The sequence below is a fragment of the Pteropus medius genome, unplaced genomic scaffold, assembly GCF_902729225.1.
Source record: "Pteropus medius unplaced genomic scaffold, Ma_sr-lr_union100, whole genome shotgun sequence".
NCBI classification, from domain to species: domain Eukaryota; kingdom Metazoa; phylum Chordata; class Mammalia; order Chiroptera; family Pteropodidae; genus Pteropus; species Pteropus medius.
Genome location: NW_024350924.1, coordinates 3,110,627 through 3,129,400, shown reverse-complemented (window position 1 = coordinate 3,129,400; position 18,774 = coordinate 3,110,627). Strand labels below are relative to the sequence as shown.

General features: G+C 58.2%; 1 protein-coding gene across 2 annotated transcripts in view; it reads right to left on the bottom strand.

The window, feature by feature from the left end:
• The window catches only part of KCNC4 (potassium voltage-gated channel subfamily C member 4), a 22,782-nt gene extending 4,633 nt beyond the window's left edge, over positions 1 to 18,149 (bottom strand). The window contains exons 1-3 of one of the 2 annotated variants that reach the window (XM_039841142.1): positions 16,197 to 18,149; positions 4,703 to 5,639; positions 2,414 to 2,620 (exon numbers count right to left, since the gene is read on the bottom strand). In XM_039841142.1, coding sequence (XP_039697076.1) covers positions 2,414 to 2,620; positions 4,703 to 5,639; positions 16,197 to 16,877 — 1,825 coding nt within the window. In that variant the 5' untranslated portion in view covers positions 16,878 to 18,149. The remainder of the gene's footprint in view (positions 1 to 2,413; positions 2,621 to 4,702; positions 5,640 to 16,196) is intronic. The other variant, XM_039841141.1, reaches the window with a different exon arrangement.
• Between the last annotated feature and the right edge of the window lie 625 nt (positions 18,150 to 18,774).

Genomic DNA, 18,774 nt, shown 5'->3' with positions numbered 1-18,774 from the left:
GGTAGGGCGAGCTGAATCGAGACGCCAGTGGAGACAGCCCCAGACTGGTTCCAGCTGCTCCGGCTATGTTGTTTAGACTCCGGGACTTTTCACAGCCTTGGTGAAGAAAAGGCACAGGGGTCAGAGGGGTGCTCTCCCCGCCTGAGCAGCTCCGTGGCATCCATGTTCCAGAGGGCCCTCCGGGGCAGGCAGCCCTGGGCTCGATGAAGGGGTCTGGCCGAGTCGGGAAAGCCTCCGTGACTTTCCCTGGTCTCTGGGTCACTTGGGCTCCTGAGGATGGACTCTAGTGGCCCATACCCAGCTCACCTTTGCTCTGTTGCTGTCCCCGCCAGCACTCTGCTTTCTTGACCCTAAGAAGCCTTAACTAACAACTGCCACCTTCTTCCCAAGAAGCTCTCACTCTGACGCATGGGAAACTAGGGGCTAAGGATGGGGTCTGCGCCGGTGGCTGGAGGAGGCCTGGGCCACTTGCTCTTGGTCCTAAATGCAGCCTCGAGTGCAGAGAAGTGAGTGCGGTGGCGTCTGGCACGGGGAAAGTCGCCGAGTGTGAGTGCGCACTGGGAGTTTGGCAATGCTAATTGCCGCGCTCGCTGAGCAGGGCCTGTTTCCCAGCAACCCACCTGTTCCTTCTCGAAGGTCACTCTAATTGGCTGAGCTACACGCTTGTTGCCAAGAGGCAGTGTGGAGGCATCTTGAAAATAGAGCCGCCGGGCCCCATGGACACCCAGAGAGATATGGTGGCGGGACGCAGGCCCCATGCACCCAGGTGTGCAAACTGTCCCCAGGGGTCATCCACTCCCCACAGCTCATGGTCCCTCTGATGCGTACCCTCACAGCCTCTTCCACTTCGCTACTTCCACCGAGCCCTTCATACACTGAGATGAACGCGGGGGTGCTTGAGTCCTACATGAGGGGTAAGGCTTCCTCTGTCCCACACTCTGGGCCACCCACTTAGCCTGCTCAGCCAGAGCAGGGCTCCGGGCCTGAACCAGGACACAGTAGAAGCCACTTTATGTTTGGAACGAGGAGCGGGAGAGATAAGACACTTCCAGAGCACGAGGATTGGGGCCCACAGAGGCCAGGAGTGACCAGAGGGACACAGGAGAGGGTTTGCAGTTTGAGCACATCTGCCTAGAGCACTTTAGCTGGGGCCTCTGGGCCACCTCCTTCTAGCTGCCAGATCACAGCTCCTGCTTCCGTCGCCCAACAGGACATGTGCCCAGCAAAGCTCACACACACCTCTCAGAGGTTGGGTAGAGTCAGGGTGCCCTGGGGATCCCATGGGAACAGTGATACTGGGCAAACCAGAGAAAGGGCCCGGGAGGGTGGCTTTGGAGGCCACACGGGCTGGGAGGGCCAGGGGACAGCCTTTGTGTGACAGAAGCATCACAGGCTATTCCTGCAGCAGCCACTGGCCCTGCCTCACTCACCCCTATCTTACTTAGTCTGGGGTTTGGGGACAGTGGGAAGTAGCGGGGAAACTGGGCTAAGTGGCCTACGAACGAGAGCAGAACTTTGTTTTGGGAGAAGTCAGGACTGATCGTGGAACTACGCAAGGTGTTTAGGAAGGTTAGGTCACAGGACAGGGCAAGAAAGACAAAAAAAGTAAGCAGGAACTGGGCAGAAGGAGCATCTGGCCTAGAGATCCCTGGTACCCAGCCGTCCATGATCATTCCTGCCTCCTCTTCAGGCCGGAACCCTAGCTCCACCATCCACTCTGCCCTGGCCTGGGCAGCCTTCCCTGACAACAGGCAACGGGCTGCCCCCTGCACCCTCCAAATCCTTCAGAACCCACCTCAGAGAGGAACCATCTCACTGCCCCGTTGCCCACCCCACCCCCGATCACCCTCTGGCTCTACTGAAGTCACATTCCAGGGGTTTGCGGAGATGGGTCAGCCCCTTCGGAGCTCCAGGTAGGATGGAGGAGGTGGTCCTGTGCCAGGCTCTCTGCAGACTGCACGCCAGCACCCCATTCTTACCCTGACTCCCGAGTGTTGTTGGCATCTCCTGGGACCACTTACTTGGGAAAGCCTTAGCTGTATTTAAGGGAGGCTGAGGGACGGGCAGGCAGTGACTCACTCTGGGGAGCCAGGCCTGAAGGTCGCAGCAGGGTCCAGAGCAAGAAAAGGCGACCAAATGGAAGGGAGTGGTATGGGCCCTGGTCCCGTGTCCCCTGACCCTCAACGCTTGTCTTCCTTGTGGCACCTGGGGGTGGGGGAGGGGACCCTTTGTACCTTCTACAAGCCTTTGTAAGAAAATCCAGGGACTGGGACACCAGGGTACTCATTCTAAAAATGGGGACGCGTCCAAGGCAGAGGAGATGGGGGCCATGGCCTCAAGGGAGGAGGAGACCTCATGGTTTGTGATTCAGCTCCACGGGGGCTCCCCACCTGCCCGGCCTGGGGAGCCATACCTTTCCGGACACTACCATCCGCACAGGCATAGTCCCCAGCGCTGAGCAGGAAGCAGGCAGCTGCCTTCTTGTTTCTGTCTCGAGTGCCAGCGCGTCGCAGGGCCCTGCGCTCCTCGGGGATCGGGGCGGAGGCCAGGGGCTGGGTGAGGCCTGCTCCCTCCTCCTCATCTGACAGCACCGCATTGGCATCGCCGTTCTGCTTGGAATCTAAAGGGGACAGACAGACAGGAGGCTGCGTGAGGGCTACTCAAGCCTTCCTCACAAGGTCACCTGTGATCTGTCAAATCCCAGACCTTCTAAAGTGTCACTTCCCCAACCCAAGAAGCGAGCGTATCACCCGAGCCAGAAAGGGGGCCTGGTCCTGGGGGCAGGGGCAGGATGCTGGCTTACCTCCCAGCCTTGGTCTAGAGTCTTTCCTGGGAGATGGGGCCACAGGTGCCCTAAGACTCCCCAAGTCTGCTGCAGGCTGCCCCCCATGAGATCAGCCCCGGGAAGACAGCAGAATCTGCTCCCTCCTTGGGTCTGGCTCCGGCTGACACTGATGAGTCTACATTCCCTCAGAGAACGCCTGGGCTATTGGGATGAGGTGCAGCATTGCCGGGGTTACACCGATAGAGTGGCTTCCACGGCTACCTGCCTGGACCACCTGAAGGCAGTTATTCACGTTCACCAGCTGACCAAGCTGGAGTCGAGCACCCACAGTATTGAGAGCCCTCTCTCTTGGGGCTCACTTGTGTCTTGGGGGAAATGGGGCTGGGGGAAAGAAGCTCCGATTCAGCTCCCACTGCTGTGGGCTCTTAGCCACAAGCCCCTGCTCCAGCAGGCAGCAGCCCAGATGAGGTTGGACCCCAGGATCTGGAGAAGGGGGGCTGCTCGGTGTGAAGGCAGGAGCCTCAGCATTGGCCAGTAATGCCCTTAACCATGGCCAAGCAGTGAGGGTCAGGCTGAGGCATGGCTTACAGGGCCATGGGTAAGTGTGTGCTGAGGAGCTGGCCTAGGGACTCACGTATTTGATGCTAGGTCTCCCTCTGAGCTCTGAATGGGCCTCAGGTACAGCTGAAATTCTCTGAGGCCCTGGCTCAGAGATTTATATTCAGGGACTGCGAAGGCGAGTACCACTTTGGAGGGACAGAGCAAGCCTGATGGGTGTTGTTCTATCAAGGTCTTTGGGAGACCCAGGCCCCTGAATGACCCTAGGCAATGAGTGGTCTAGCATGTATGATGGGCACACACCAACAGGTAAGTGTCTTAAGTCAGGTACCTCACCTGAAGGGTGACTCCCACTTTGCCCCCAGAGCCTAGCCAGGAGCTGCTACCTTAGTGTGCTGGTCCACTCCCAGCTCCCTGATGGCCTGGCACCCAACAGCACCCCCATACTTGGAATCCTTTACCTCCCTCAAGAGCCTATCCCGTACCCAGCAGTTAGGTTTCCGCTCTCTGACCTAACTACACATCGCTGAGGGTTAAGCCAACCTCCTTTCCTGTCTCCCAACCTCCTTTCCTGTCTCCTGACTTAGGAAGAGGCAAGTTTTCCTGGCGTGGCCTTTCCTACCCTTGAAGAGCATGGTTCAGACCCTCGGGCCCCCTTCCAGGATGCAGACACCAGTTGCTGCCACCTTTCTCTTTCCCAGCACTGTCTGGGCCACTGCCTCTCAGTTCCCACATTAAACCCGGAGCCCAGGACTCAATCTAGCTTTGCCGAACAGCAGGCAGCCTCCTACTGCTGTTACGTTATCACATTTATTAGGCCAAGAGACAGCAGACTCGAACGTTGGGAGAGAAATGATTCATGTGTTGATGCACCCTGGAAGAACAGCTGCCCTGCTCTCCGGCTAATGACAGTGCCTGATATTTGTAACATGGTTTAAACTTCTCAGAGGGTTTTTAGATGTCATTCATTTGGGTCTCATCAACGTCTTGGGGGTGGCATACTGATATCACTCCAATCTTACAGGTGAGGAATCTGTGCTGAGAGAGGATGAGTGACTGGCCTCGGGACATGCAGAAGGGTGGCCAAGATGGGATGAGTAACCCGGGCTTCTAATTTACAGCCCCATGTACTATGCCTGTTGTAGCGTAAGTTCAGTGGGACATTCACTCCACAGACCCCGACGTTCAGGATGCACTCAGAGAAGGACAGAAAGAGTTGGCTTCAGTGCTTTGCCGTCCTAAGGGCCCGGAGCCCAGAACAGTAAAGCACAATCCCAAATTCCAAGGGTTGAGGATCACCTGGGGACTCCCTCGGCCACTGGGGGAGAGGGGGTTTTCCTTCCCAAAGCCAGGTCTCACCTGCTCGTTTCCTCTCGACCACACCCTCTTCCTGGGCAGGGGGGCTGGTATCGCTGTAGGTGCTATCCCGGGGCGATGTCTCCTCGGACTTGCAGTACATGGGGGACTCGAGCTGGGGGGGCCGTGGCACGTGCTTCTTCCGTTTCTTGGGCAGCTTCTGCTTGGCCATGGCCAGGGAGTAGTACATGCCGAAGTTGTTGACAATGACGGGCACAGGCATGGCGATGGTGAGCACGCCGGCCAGTGCACACAGCGCCCCCACCAGCATGCCTGACCACGTCTTGGGGTACATGTCCCCATAGCCCAGCGTCGTCATAGTGACCACGGCCCACCAGAAGCCGATGGGGATGTTCTTGAAGTCGGTGTGGTCATTGCCCCGTGGGTCGGAGGGCCTGGCGCCAATGCGCTCAGCGTAGTAGATCATGGTGGCGAAGATGAGCACGCCCAGGGCCAGGAAGATGATGAGCAGCAGGAACTCGTTGGTGCTGGCGCGCAGGGTGTGGCCCAGCACGCGCAGCCCCACGAAGTGCCGCGTGAGCTTGAAGATGCGCAGGATGCGCACGAAGCGCACGACGCGCAGGAAGCCCAGCACGTCGCGAGCCGCCTTGGACGACAGCCCGCTCAGCCCGACCTCCAGGTAGAAGGGCAGGATGGCCACGAAGTCGATGATGTTGAGCAGGTTCTTGACGAAGTCCAGCGTGTCCGGGCAGCACGCGATGCGCACCAGGAACTCCAGCGTGAACCAGAGTACGCAGACACCCTCTATGTAGGTCAGGATGGGCTCCGTCTCCACCTCCCGCCGGAAGCGTACGCTGGTGGTGTTCCCCACTCGGTGGACCTCTGTCACGTTGCGGTCGATGTTGAAGGCCTCGTGGGTCTCCAGGCAGAAGGTGGTGATAGACACCAGGATGAAGAAGAGAGAGGCGAAGGCCACCACCTGTGGGTGGAGAGTGGGGGCTGTCAGACTGGGGTGGGTGGGCCCGGAGGGGACGGGGACCTCTACTTGTAGAGGGTGGGGGCATGGGTCACCAGGCAGTCAGTTTAATGGTGACAGGTAGAATTAAAGTACCTGGTCAGGGGCTAGAATTCCCTCCTCACAAGGTCTTTATCCATCTCCTTGGGTGCTTTAAGGCAATACTTCCCAATCTTTGTCACGGTGCATGGAAGTTAGAGGCCGCTCTTAGCTGGAAGCAACTGAACTATAGCTGTCCAGCCCTGCTGACTGCCTAGCTCTGCTCATCTCTAACCCAGCCATGCTTTAAAAGGCTTCGCAAACTGTCACGGGTGTATAAATCACTGGGGAATCTTGTCAAAGAATGCCATTCTGACTCAGGAGGTCGAGGGTAGGACCTGTGATTCTGCATTGCTAACAAGCTGTCAGGTCCGGCTGCTTGTCCACAGACCACGCTGGGAGTAAGCAGGCTTTAAGGTGGTGTCCTTACAGTGAGGCCCCGGACCACCAGCAGAGAGCATCCTCCGGGAACTAGTTAGAAATACAAATTCTTGGGCCCCATCCAAACCTCCTGAATGCGAAATGCTGCTGGGAGGGCCCTGCAATCTGTTTTAACAAACTTTCCAGGTAATTACGATACACACTAAATTTTGAGGTCCACCGTATTGAGAGAGATACACCCCGAGGCAGGGGCTGGAGGGAATGACCCTGGACCTCTTTCTTCCAGCTGAGCCTGTTAAGCTCCAGCCATGACCCACCTCCTCCAGCCCCAAGTCCATACCCCTCGTCCTTGCCCCTCACCTTAGGATGTCCCAGCCGACCACCCAGTGAACAGTGCCTGAAGGAAGACGACGTGCTCCATGGCAGGAGACGGGGTGGTCTGCCCAGAATAACCACCCCTCCCTTTCCCAAAAAGTGACATTGCCTGTGACACTGAGCTCCAAAGAAAAATAAAGTGCACTCCTTAGGATCGGAATGTGGCGGCGGCCGGTCCAGACAGCTGCTGGGATCTCGGCTAGAATGATGACAGCGGCGCTTGGCAGAGAAACGGCTGGGTTTAAGTGTCCGATCATTATGAATGGAGATGAAATGCATGTGTAATAACACCAATTACGGAGACTTCATCTGTTATTCATGTGATACCATTCACCACTGTCAGGGTACCCGTTGCTGGGGTCCCTGCCCCATGCTGCTGCCTGTCCTGCTGCCTGTCCTGCTTGATGGGTTGGGGGCGCGCTTCCTTCCTGAGCAGAAGGCTGAGCCTAAATAGATAGGTGAGGGAGGATCGTGGCCCCACGACCACTTGGCAACGCCCATGCCTGCTCCACCCGTCTAACGATGTCTCTCAGAGATGCTTTCCTCCTGCGCTGGGAGGGGAGGAGCACGTCTTATTCTTAGTACCGCACAACAACAATGGGGCATACAGAGAGCTGGGAAAATGCAGCAAAAAGCAGCACCTCCAGGGCTTCTGGAGCAGGAGCAAGTCTGAGGAGGGAACTTTGGGAATGAACATTCGCCAGCTGTCTATTCTGTGCCTGGCACAGCTGGACACTCTGTGTATGTGAGTGCCTTCAGTCCTCCCAGTGACTCTGTGAGGTAGGCCTCACTGTACCATTTTACAAAGGAGGAATGGAGGATCAGAGAGGTTGTATACCTGCCTAAGGTCACACAGCCTAGGAGGGTTGGAAACAGATTTGACCTCAGCACTGCTTTAACTTCGGAGGCTGTATCTTCTCTTCACACCAGTTTTCACCACCTCCAGGGCAGGGTCAATTCAGAGGCCTGGGAAAGTCTTCTCTGAATTGTCCATACTGCTCCCAACCAGCTGCCTGATGACTACTATTTCACCCTGTGGCTTAGGACAGACATCCGTCACACACTAAGATATCTTATTTACACTTGAACTTGAAGGAGCTAATCAGAGAGAACATGGAAGAAGAAGAGTAGCAGACCAGACATACTTTCCCCCCTTAGAACTTTGCCCGGAGTTTCTCCTCCTTTGCCTGCTTCTTCTCCATGAAGGTAAATTTCAAGTTCCTTTTCTCGCCTCGTTTTTCTTTCTCTGAGAAACAGGCTGTCAAGGCAATACAGGCTGATGTAGGCATGAGGCAGATGGCTCTAGCCTATGGGCTGTCCGTGGCTATCCGGAGATTTGCTGGTGGAGGCACCTGTCCAGTGACCATGGTGACACTGCGAGTCCAGAGTCCTGGTGTCACCCCTCCCCCCAGAAGCAGAGGGGGGTGGGGTAATGGGTGGGGACAGCACATCCTAGCTCTGTCAGGAAGCATGGGAAGCAAAAGCTTGCTCTCTCCAAGGAAAAGCTAGCCAGGAGACTTGGCCCATCTGGGAGCAGAGCTCAAAGTTAATGAGCGACTTGGAAAAACAAGTTCAGGAAGAGCCGCCAAGGGGCTGAGCAGAGGGCACAGAGAGGGGGAAGGGGCGGGAGGACCGTGTGGCCCGGGCCGTTCTCACCCAAAGGGCCAAGGAGCCTGTCTAAGGGCTATGGGTCCTCTACGGCAAGCCCAGTGGGTGCAAAGCACCCCCTCCTGCACTGGAGAACGAGCCCCTGAATTCCTGCAGTGTTCACTCGTTCTTGCTTTTTTTTTAAACATAGATCTGTTCCAGTCCTTTCTACTGACTTCCTTTCTACCCCTCATCTCTACCCTCTCAGAAGATGAGGACAGGTAAAAGAGTAGCCACATGTGCCCGTTTCTCGGGGGCAACAGGGGCACAAGAGAGGGCAGAAGGCTCGCTCAGGATCAAGCTGAGGCCAGCCGTCCTGGCTCTCACCTCAGAGTTCTTCCCACTTGGCCCTCTAAACAGATGAGAAGGGACAATCTACTCTTCCTTGATGAAATCTTGGTGGGGCCTCAGTTTCCCCTGCAACCTCTCCAGGGCTGGCAGCAGGTGCCAGGCAGGCCCTGGAAAGCCCTCACCTCTCGAGGAGACAAACAGACCTGAGGCTGAGCTGTGACAGAGGCAGGGACCTGGGCTCTGGCACATTACCCTAGGTGGGTCCTGCGATTCCAGATCCCCTTCAGGGCCCAAATGATTCCTTTCTCCCATAAGTTACTCTCCAAAGAGAATTATTTTGTAAGTGGTGGCCCTGCTTATGATGAGGGCCTTTCACCAGGCTGACCCCTCCGGAGGCAGCAACACTGCTTTCTTTCTCACACTCTTGATTGGGGGGCTTCCTGGGACCAAAACAAAGAAAAAAGAAAAAGAAAAAAAAGGGCCTAGGGAGGAGGAGGCGGCAGCAACACCACCGTAGTCAGAGGTCAAGGCTAAGGCTTCATGTGCTCGAGCCTCCTGCTCTGCCTGCACCGGACCATCCCGCACAGTTGGCAGGGTCATTGGAGCCTCCTTACCACCGGCCCCCACCAATCAGGACTGCTGGGCCCCTAGGGGAGCCCAGATGAAGGGTGAAGGACAGCTAAGCAGCCCCGGGGTCAGACTGACTGGGGTGCTCGCCCTGAGCCTGCCCCTCGACCAGGTAAATGTGCACTTTGTGCATGTTCCCTCTCTACAAGGTGGGACCGGCACTACCACCCACCCAGTAATGCTACCGTGGGGTTGAATGAGCTTTGGTGTGGCGAGTGCCTGGCACACAGCAAGTGCTCAATAAATGGTGACAGAGCCAAGGAGGCGGGGGCACCGCCAGGACCCTGTGCGCACCTTCTGAAGATGAGTCGACCTGGGGCCAAAAACATCACAAAATTCTCGTTTTTTAGAAGTGAAAGGGACTCAAAAGGTCACCCAGTTCAACTCGCTTTCTGCTGTTTTACAGATAAGAAACTAAGGCCTAGGGAGAAGTGACTTGCCCTGGTTCCCACAGCCGAAGCTGTCAGTTCATCCCACTGCCTGAGGACACGGGGCATGGATTCTGCCGGAAGTCAAAACCGCCCAGGTGGAAAACCGCTCCTGTGAACTGGCTGGGCCAGCTGCAGCTCCTCTCCTGCCTGCTGGGAGCGGGTGGGTGCGCGAGGGCCTCACCACCCGGGACAGGAGGTGCTCAGCCTCCGTGCAGGAGGGCTTCTCCATGGGCGCCTCACATTGGCTGGCTGTATCCTGTTGGCTGTACCTGCCCCCAGAGACACAGGTGTTTCAGCTAGTGGGCCAGCCCTGTAACCAGCCTCCTTCACCAAGCACATCCTAGGACTGTCCTTGATGGAAATATAAAGCCACACACTCCCAGGTGCAAGTCGGGCTCCATTACTTACTGCCTGAGAGACCTTGGCTGAGTTTCTTAACCTCTCTGAGCCTCGGGATCTTTGTTCCTAAAAATGGAAAGTTGAGTACCTACTATGTGCCAGCCACTGTTCTGTCTGGGTGCTGGGGACCAGCGGGAGACAAAACAAACACTCCTGCCCCTTAGACCTTACATTCTACTGGAGAGACCGTCGACAAAGAAATAAAATATATGTCAGATGGTATAAGCGTTAGGAAGAAAAATGAAGGGAAAAGGCGGGTGAAGAGTGTGAGCATGAGGGAGCTCTTTCAAAGAGTGTGGTCAGGCAAGGTCTCAAGGCCAAGGTGACATCTAAGCAGAGACCGAAGGAGCATTATGTGAAGATCCAGAAGAGCTACGGAGGCAGCGGTAACAGGCAATGCAAAGGCCCTGAGGCTACGGCGTGCGCGGTGTATTGAGGGGATGGGAACGGTACTTACCCTATAGGACTGTTTTGAGGATTAGAATACATGATATTTGTAAAACTCAGCACAGAACCTAGAGTGTCTCAGGAATCTGGCACAGGCTGGGTCAGGGGGTGGTTGGGAGGTGACAGACACCCGCCACTGGGAACTGAATACAACCAGCGGGGGCAGGGGAGGGGAGCCCAAGGAGGAAGGGCCAAGGAGACAGATGGACAGATAAACATAAGATTCATGCCCAAAAACCTATATTAAGGATGAAGTGTAGGAGAAGAGAAAATTGAGAACACAGCCAAAGACACTTGCAGAGGAAGATCTGTGGGGATGAGATGAGGAGCTGAGCCTTCCAGGGAAGCGAGAGCCTCGTGTCCAGGCCGTGCTGGGAAGGGAGCAGGCAGCCCTGGGGGCTCAGAGGCAGGAAAGGAGAGGAAGCCTGCTAGGCAAGGCACCTCTGAGCTGTTCCTAGGCTCCTGGGCGTAGGCCCGCCTATGAGACCCAGGTCCCCGCCAAGGGACCCCAGCTCTTCTCTCCTCTACACTCCCCCAGGAGCAGAACTTGACCCTGAGCCAGAACTCTCTGGTTCCAGTGTCCAGAGCCAGCCTCTACCTAATCCCACCCCCTGCCAAGCCAGGACTTGGGGCCTCTAAAGGCCTCTGGGCTGCCTGGAGCCAATGAGTCCCAGCCCCAGACGGAATTCGGTCCCGCCCAGATCACTGGCCAAGAACTTATCCAGCCAAATATTGCCCATCTGTGTCCCATGCTGTCCCATCTCTGCTCGGGCTGGTCCCCTGGCCAGGAAGTTCCCTTTTTCCCTAACTCTACATGGGTAAGCACTATCTACATTGAAAACATATTTATTTATAACCGGCCTCCTTCTAAAATTTATTTAAGGGCGCCCAGTCATTATCCCGCAGGGCCTGTCCAGCTTACCTCCTATTTCCCCGTGGAAGCCTCCTGACACACGGCCCCAACGCCCACTCCACAGTGGTGAGACTTACCGCTTACCCTCTTAACCTCCTAGTGAACTTTATTTTTCAAGACTACGGCGGCACCTCTCCTGATCCATCTTGTATCATCACTACTATTTCTTATCACCTAATTTCCCTCGACTGCCATCTACTGTACCTGACCAGGCTCTCTTCAGGAAAAGGCAGCACCTCCGACTCATCTTTAGGTTTGTAGAGTCCAGGCGGTGTCTCTCATGTACTAAACGCTCAATAAATGTTTTCTGAATGACTAGAGCCAACGTGACTGCCTGGTCCCCCTCCTGGTCCTGGGGAGCCTATCGCGAGGACAAACAGTCAGTCCCATTAACTGCAGCTCGAGGTGACAAAGGTGTGCCCAGGAACACTTCCAGGCGCCTAGGCTGTCAGACTCTGTGGTTCTCTGGGGTGCGCCAGGCCTACAGCCTGATGGAGACCCCCGCCAGAGACCAGTCTAAAAACAAAAATCCATCAAGGAGCTGGGCAGAGGTTGTGGCAGGCGGGCTGCCCCAGAGTAAGGCTGGCATGAGTGTTCTGGTGCCTGGCATCCCGAGCTGACACTGTCCATGGTGGAGGCGAGGGGCCCGAGGGCTCCGCATTCCCGAGGCCCAGCTGCCTGACTATTCCTGCCTGCTCTTCCCCCAACTCTCCAAAACAGCCCTTTTATTTTATCCCCTCCCCCACTGTACATCCGACCCCAAATGGTGACAAATGGAAACACCTCATCATCCAGAGACAAGGTGTTGAGAGGCAAACGTTGGTCTGTTAGATCCAGAAAGAAAAACACAAACCAACCAAGAGGAGACGGAGGCTGCCTCAGGGTAGGCAGGTTAGGGGGAGGCCTGCGTCCCTTGGCCTGACACCTCTCTTGCTCCCTGAGGCATGTTGGCATTGCCTTCATGGGGGGGCTGGGGAAGGCAGGGCACCTTGACCTGGGCTGGGCTCCCGGGCTCTCCCTAGCCCAAAAGGCATGGGACCAGTGAGTCCTGCCCTCATTCTGAAGCCTATCACGCCCACCAACCAGCTGGTCCCAGGCAACGCCTGATTGAGAAGCCAGGAACCTGCAGAAGGGGCAAGAGAACTGAGCTCTGCATTTCCTGCCTAGAAGGCCTCGGTTTTATTCCTCTGTGGGGGCCCAGTCTCTTTTCGTCTTATGAAAGTCCCACAGTGAGCAACAGAAAAAGAGAGAGCAAGCTCTGATGTGAGCCATTCTGGGGAGCAAGGGACAGGAGCTCTAATTTCGAGGGAGAAGAGAGGGAAGGGACAGGAGGAAAGCACAGGGGTCCCCTCTGAGCCTCCCTAAGTCAGAGGCCTTCTCTAGGCAGAAGCCACAGCAGGCTGCTGAGGCAGAGGTATGAGTACAGACGTGGATCCGCGAGACCTGGGCCTGGATCCTCGTTCTCCCACCAGCTGTCGGACTTTGAGCAAGCCCCTCTGGGCCTCGGTTTCCTCCTCTGTAAACTGAGGTTAGCAACCCCTGCCTCCCATGGGCCAGATGAGATATCAGAAGAAAGCAGAGGTAGCAACAACTAACACCCGGCAGATGCTCGATCAGTGTGAAAACCCAGCTCCAGCTGCCTTCCTGGGGTAGCAGGGATCCTGCGTGTCACATTCTCTACTTAGAAGGGAAACATCATGGGAAAACTCAATCCGGGTATTACTGACTTAGCCAAAGGAGAAGGACTATCATCCTTACAAGGGCTGATAACTGAGCTAAAGCCAGCCCAGCTCCTGGGACCTCTGCAGACTAGGGGTGAGAAAGAGGAGTGTCCTGGGGTGCCATTTATCAAGCCTATGTCCACCCTCAGAAAAGGAGGAAGGCCCGATTCTAGAGCTGTGGGTGCTGCCAAAACTGCCACTGGTCCCCCTCAGTGTGAGAAGCCACCCTGACTGTTGCTGATCCCTCGCTCTGCCTGGGACGGGATCAACCTGCCCCTTGTGCCTGCTCCCAGGTCAGGCCACAGCGAAGGGAGCAGGGGTGATCACCCCCGGCCTGAACTAAAAGGCTCCGCGGGCCAGGCCAGGCCGGTAGCTAGGCAACAGGCTCCCACAATCAGCTCAGGCCACTCTCTGTTTTGTTCCTGTTTTGTATCTGGTTTGTTCCTGTCATAACGCACTTACTCAAACCAGATGCTGTGTGTGAAGAGACGCCTGGGGCAGCGTGCTGGTCCCTGGCCCTGCTGGCCCTAAGCGAGGGCCCAAAGCCCACCGGGGTTATATTGCAGGTCCCTTCCAGGGAAGCTGTGCACAGAGACCCAGGGGACACAGTCATGAGGGCATAGCCCCAGAACCCCTGCACCTCAGAACCTCAGGCCTGGAGGGGTACAACAGTAGGTGTTGCTTCTGGTGTCACCATCTGTCCCTGGATTTTCCGATGTCGTCCACAGGAGGTACCGACCCTCAGAACACCTCCCAGGCCACAGGGAGAAAGGAGCCACTTCTCCACCCAGAAAACAGCCTCCTTTAGTGGAAGGAACGTGTCGTCATGGGAGGAACGGGGGCTTGGGGGGCTTGAGAGTCGGGGCTTTGATTCACAGCTCGCCACTGTGTGATCTCAGCTGTTTACCCTCTCTCTCACAGCCTAATCTATTAAATGGGGTTGATACCTCGGCTGTAAATTTATTGGGAGGATTAGAGATTAGTGTAAAGTACCTGCATGGAGTATTCAATAAATAGCGTTGTTACTAATTAATCTTTAAAAATTATGTATTTCCACCTGTGTCCCAGGAACAGCTGAAGGCTTGCCTTTGCCTGTGCTCCTTGGCAGAAGACATGTCCTCTTGGGCATGACTGCCACCAAAGCCCCATATAGCTGTGCACAGCCATCTCAACAACCAGCTTTGACAAAACACTTAACGTCTCTGGTTTCTGCCTTGCTCCAAGGGTCAGGATTAACTCTGCCTGGCCCCAAACTTCCAACCTCAACTGGAGCACCCTGGCTGACGTGACTCCGCACCAAAAGGGCGAAGGATCGCGGGCTCTGGGAGGACTTCAAGGGGCTGACCAAGCTCCGAGCTTACGCAAAGCCCCCTGGCTGGGCCACTTCTCAGTGAGCTAAAGAGAAACCCAGTGATGGCATGTCCCCTTGGAATCCAAGAGGGAAGAAACTGAGAAGGTGATATGTCCCCCAGAGACCTCAGAATGCTCAGAAATGGGGCCTGGCTCCCTAACCACTTTACCTAATTCCTGCCTTTCTGGCTTGTCCCCTTTACCTTTCTCTGTCAAGCTAAATCTGACTCCCCTCTACCCCCCACTTTGAAAGAGCCCGAATTATCTGTACTCGTCTCCCCACTAGTGCACACAGCCAAGAGCTGACACCAGCAGGGTCAGGGAACTGCATGAGAGGCCGATGGAACACACAGCAGACCCAAACTGGGGCATGACTGTGCCCTCACCTTCTAGGCTGGTCTTGGGATGCAGATGACTCTCAGTCCTAAAGAAGATCCCTACCTACCGTGGCTGCCCTGGGACACCTGCAGACCCAGCCTGGCATGCCACAGCCACTGAGACCTCTGCTCTTCTCTTCTAGGCAGAAGATCCACCTGCCCTGCTCTAGCAGTTACACCCACCTGGCTTCCCTGCGGCCCCGTTCCCCATTTTCCTGCCTTCCCCACTCCCCGCAGGGGGGGAGGGTCAATGCAACTTTTCTTTCCAAAATCAGGTTGAGGTCCATCACAGGAGGGAGGCTGGGCTCTGAGATTCACTAACATGACAACTTGGGACAACGGAGGTTGACAGGACAGGCTTCCACGGTAGGAGGCAGTCCCCAGACCCAACCCCTTGTGTTGCCCCTTCCTGTCTCTCAGACAGACCCCAGCCAGGCTTCTGGCTGCCAGCCATGAGATCAGACATCCTTTAGGGGTTTTTCTAGCTGCCCAAGCCATGTCTCTCCTATCACCCCCTTCCACCTAAGGGCAGGGGTGGAAGGGGGTTTACAGGAAACTGGACTGACTTGGGGAGGGGGTGGTGGGAAAGGAGTAGGTCTTGCCTAAGTTAGCCTAAGCCGTCCCCCCACCCACCTCAGACACCCATTTCAAGCTGTACCCCGAACCAGGGCTTTCTGAGAAGCCAAGCTGTGCTGCAGCAGGAAGAAAAGCAGCAGCAACAAATCTGGGCTCATCACCAGGCAGCCTGTGGCTGGCCGCGGGCGGTGGGAGCGGACAGGGCCCAGACACCAGACTCTTCCTGTCTAACTCTCCCTTCACCCCAGCTGAGGCCAGGGCTCCCAGGTGTCCAAGAAGCCTTAGGGGCATGGTATGGGGCAGGCATCTTGACTTATCCCCCTGAAAAAGGCCTCTCCCAAACCTGGACAGCAGGCCTGGAATCTGCTCCCAGCCTTGCTTGTTATGAGTGGAAGAGGCCAAAGCCAGCATCTCCTCTAAAACTCCCGGGTCCTAGCACGCCGAGCTGCTGGGAAGATTTAAAGGAGGTAGCCCCCATGGAAGCAGCTAACACAAGGGCCTGCCACAGAGTGGGTGTTTAACACACTCTAGTTTTCTTCCCACAAACCCTGCCTGACCAGGACAGAAGGCCTAATTCCAGCTCTCCAGGGCTCTGGCCCTGTAAATGAGTGGGGGATTGGGGGCTGTTGAATGAAAACTGGCAGCCTGTGCAGAAAGAAGAGGGTGGAAAAGCTCAGTTGACGGCACCGCACTCACTGGTAGGGGATGCGGCAAAACAGGCAGCTGGGATTAGGTCCGAGTAGTGCATGCGATCTCCCCGTGAGCAGTGAGCAGTGAGCAGGAAAGAGAAGGGATATGAGTCTCCTGGGGGCCCATGGAAGGCAGGGGGAATTGGGAGGGAGACAGTGGAAAGGTAAGTCGGTCTACACCCGGCTCCTTCCTGCCCCTACCCACTACCGCCACACACCTTACAGAACAGAGAGGAGCCCCGGGCTCCTGCCACTCACCCTGGCTGCCCGGGACGAGTAGGGATCCTCAAAGAGCGCCCACATGCGGGGTTGCCAGCCGCGGCATCCCCCGGCCCCGGCGCCGGGGCCCACGCCTCCTTCGTGGGGCCCCAGGCGCTGCAAGGCCAGCTCCCGCTCATCCTCGCCGGCCTCGTCGCCCGGCCCCGCGCCGCCGCCGCCTCCGTCCGGGCTCTCGAAGATGTCCAGCGCCTCCTCGGCGTCGCGGTGCTGCCGGTAGGTCATCCAGCAGCAGGGCTCCACGTCGGTCTCGTCGATGCCCCAGAAGGTGAGCTCCTCCTCGAAGAGCGGCCCGCACACGTCGGCGGGGCAGTGCAGCTTGCCCGTGCGGTAGTAGTTGAGCACGTACGCAAAGACGCCCGGGTGCCGGTCAAAGAAGAACTCACAACCCCCGCCGCCACCGCTGCTGCCGCTGCTGCCCGCACCGCCGCCATCTGACTCGGGCCGGCCCCCGCCGTCGGGATCCGCCAGCCAGGCGAGGCGGGTGCCCGGTAGGGTGCGCAGGGTGCTGCGGTAGGTCTCATGTCGCGTGCCGCCCACGTTGATGATGATCTTCTCCGACGCCTCGCCCTTGGCCATCTCCTCCTTCAGACATGTTTTGGACGGAGGCTTGTTCCCAGACTTGCGCCCGCGGTAGGAGGAGACACACACCGAGCTGATCATAAGAAGCGCTGCGGGGCTTCGGCTTGGGGCGGCCGCTGCCCTCCAAACACCCTTCCCAAGGAGGCAGCGTCAGACGGGGGAGGGGGAGGAGACGACAAGGAGGCAGGAGGCGGCGGCCCCCTCTGCGGCTTGGCCCTGCCCCTGCCTCCCCCCGGGGCGCGAAGCGGGAGGAGTTGGGTTTCTCGGGTGCACAGGTGGTTGGGGTTTAGGCAGGCTGCGCAGGGGAAGGAGGCAGGAGGGGGAAAAGAGAGCTGAGGACCCCGGCAAGGGGTCCGGGGAGGCCGGGACAAGCACACACACACACACTCCCCTACTAGGACTGGACACTCAGACCCTGCGGCCCGGACACACACCCCTCCCCTTTCTTTCCCCCCAAAAAAGACGAGGAAGCGCACGCACAGTCCAGGCGCACTGCGAGAGGCCGGGGCGCGCGCGCGCTCACACTCACACGGGCCACCCTCAGGCTCCCTGATCGCGCCGAGCCCCGGGAGCGGTCGGCTTTCCAGCGGCGGCGGCCGCAGCGCGGCAGCAACAAGTCCTCCGAGCGGCTGCGGGGCCGGGTCGACGCTCTCACGGGAGCCGGAGCTCTGCGGGCCCGGGCGCCGTGAGGTCAACACGAGGCGGCGGCGGCGGCATGTGGCCTCTTCCCCCCATTCATAAATCCAGTGCAGGGCACGGATGGCGGGCGGGGCTGAGCGGAGCGCGGCGATCTGGCGGGCGGGGGCTGCGCAAGGCGAGGCAGCGGCAGGAAAACAAGCGCGCCCGCAGGAGCAAGCCTCCGGTCCTGCGTCCGCGGCTCGGCGGCGGCTGGAAGCGGCGCTGGGCTGGGCGCTGCGCGGCGGGGGCCGCGCTGGGGCGGGGGGGCCTCAGACGGGGCGTCCTGTGCGGCGCCGAGCCCGGGGGGCGGGGCCGCTCCACGGAGCGGGACTCTGGGCTCAGCTGAAGGAGTCTCCCAGGCGGCGGCCGGTTGGCCAAGGACACCTGCAGGCTTCCCGGGCTGCGCCGAGCGGGATCCTCAGCGCAGCGCCCCGGCGCCGGGCTCCTGCGATCTGGGGACGCTGGGAACCACGCCATCCACGAGTCTGCCCATCTCCGGGCGGGGCGCTGGCCTTGGCTTGCTGCAGGAGGCGGGCGAGAGGTGGCCTAAGAGGGGGGGTACCTCGGCGCCAGTGGGTTAGGGCTCAGGGGGCGCACCGTCTCTCTCGGGCGATGCTAGCGGAAGCCACAGTCCGGTAGCGCTTTTTCCTCCCGGCCCCGCCTCGCCCGGGCGCGCCCTCCGCGGGGCGGGGTGGGCGGGGCGCGGCGCTGGGCTGACCCGGCTCGCTGCAGGGCCCGGGCCGCGGATCTCAGCCTTCCTCCGCGGAGCCGAGCCCAACCAAGGCGCGTAACCCCCTCATCGCCAGCGCCCAGCCTAGCGCGCCGCCCCTGCGCGCCTCCGCCATCGTCCCCTCCCACCTCACTCCCTGCTCTCCGCCTTCCCCGAGCCCACGGCTCCTCCCACTGCAGCCCGAGTGACACCGTAGCGCTCTCGACCCCTGACCTGTAACCTCCTCTCGCTCCTGGCTGCTCCAGTCGCCCCCTGCCCGCCAAGCTGGTCGCATTGTTGCGGTTTCATTGCGGCTGACTGGAGGCGGGGGGAAGAAAGCGAGTGGAGAGGCGGTGTCAGTAAGGAGGAGGTTGCGGGCTCCTGCCCAGACACGGTGTTTGGGGCCTCCTGACCACCCCGCCCCCATTCCTGCGCCTTGGAGGCTCAACCCGGCCCCAAATGCCCGTGGTCTTGATGCTTACCGTCTCTGTTACAGTCACCGAAGCCCCTGTAATGGAATGAGGGACCCGGCAGGCTCACGGTCTGGGTGGAAGGAATCGAATCCTGGCACTGTTACCGGTGTCGGGTGGA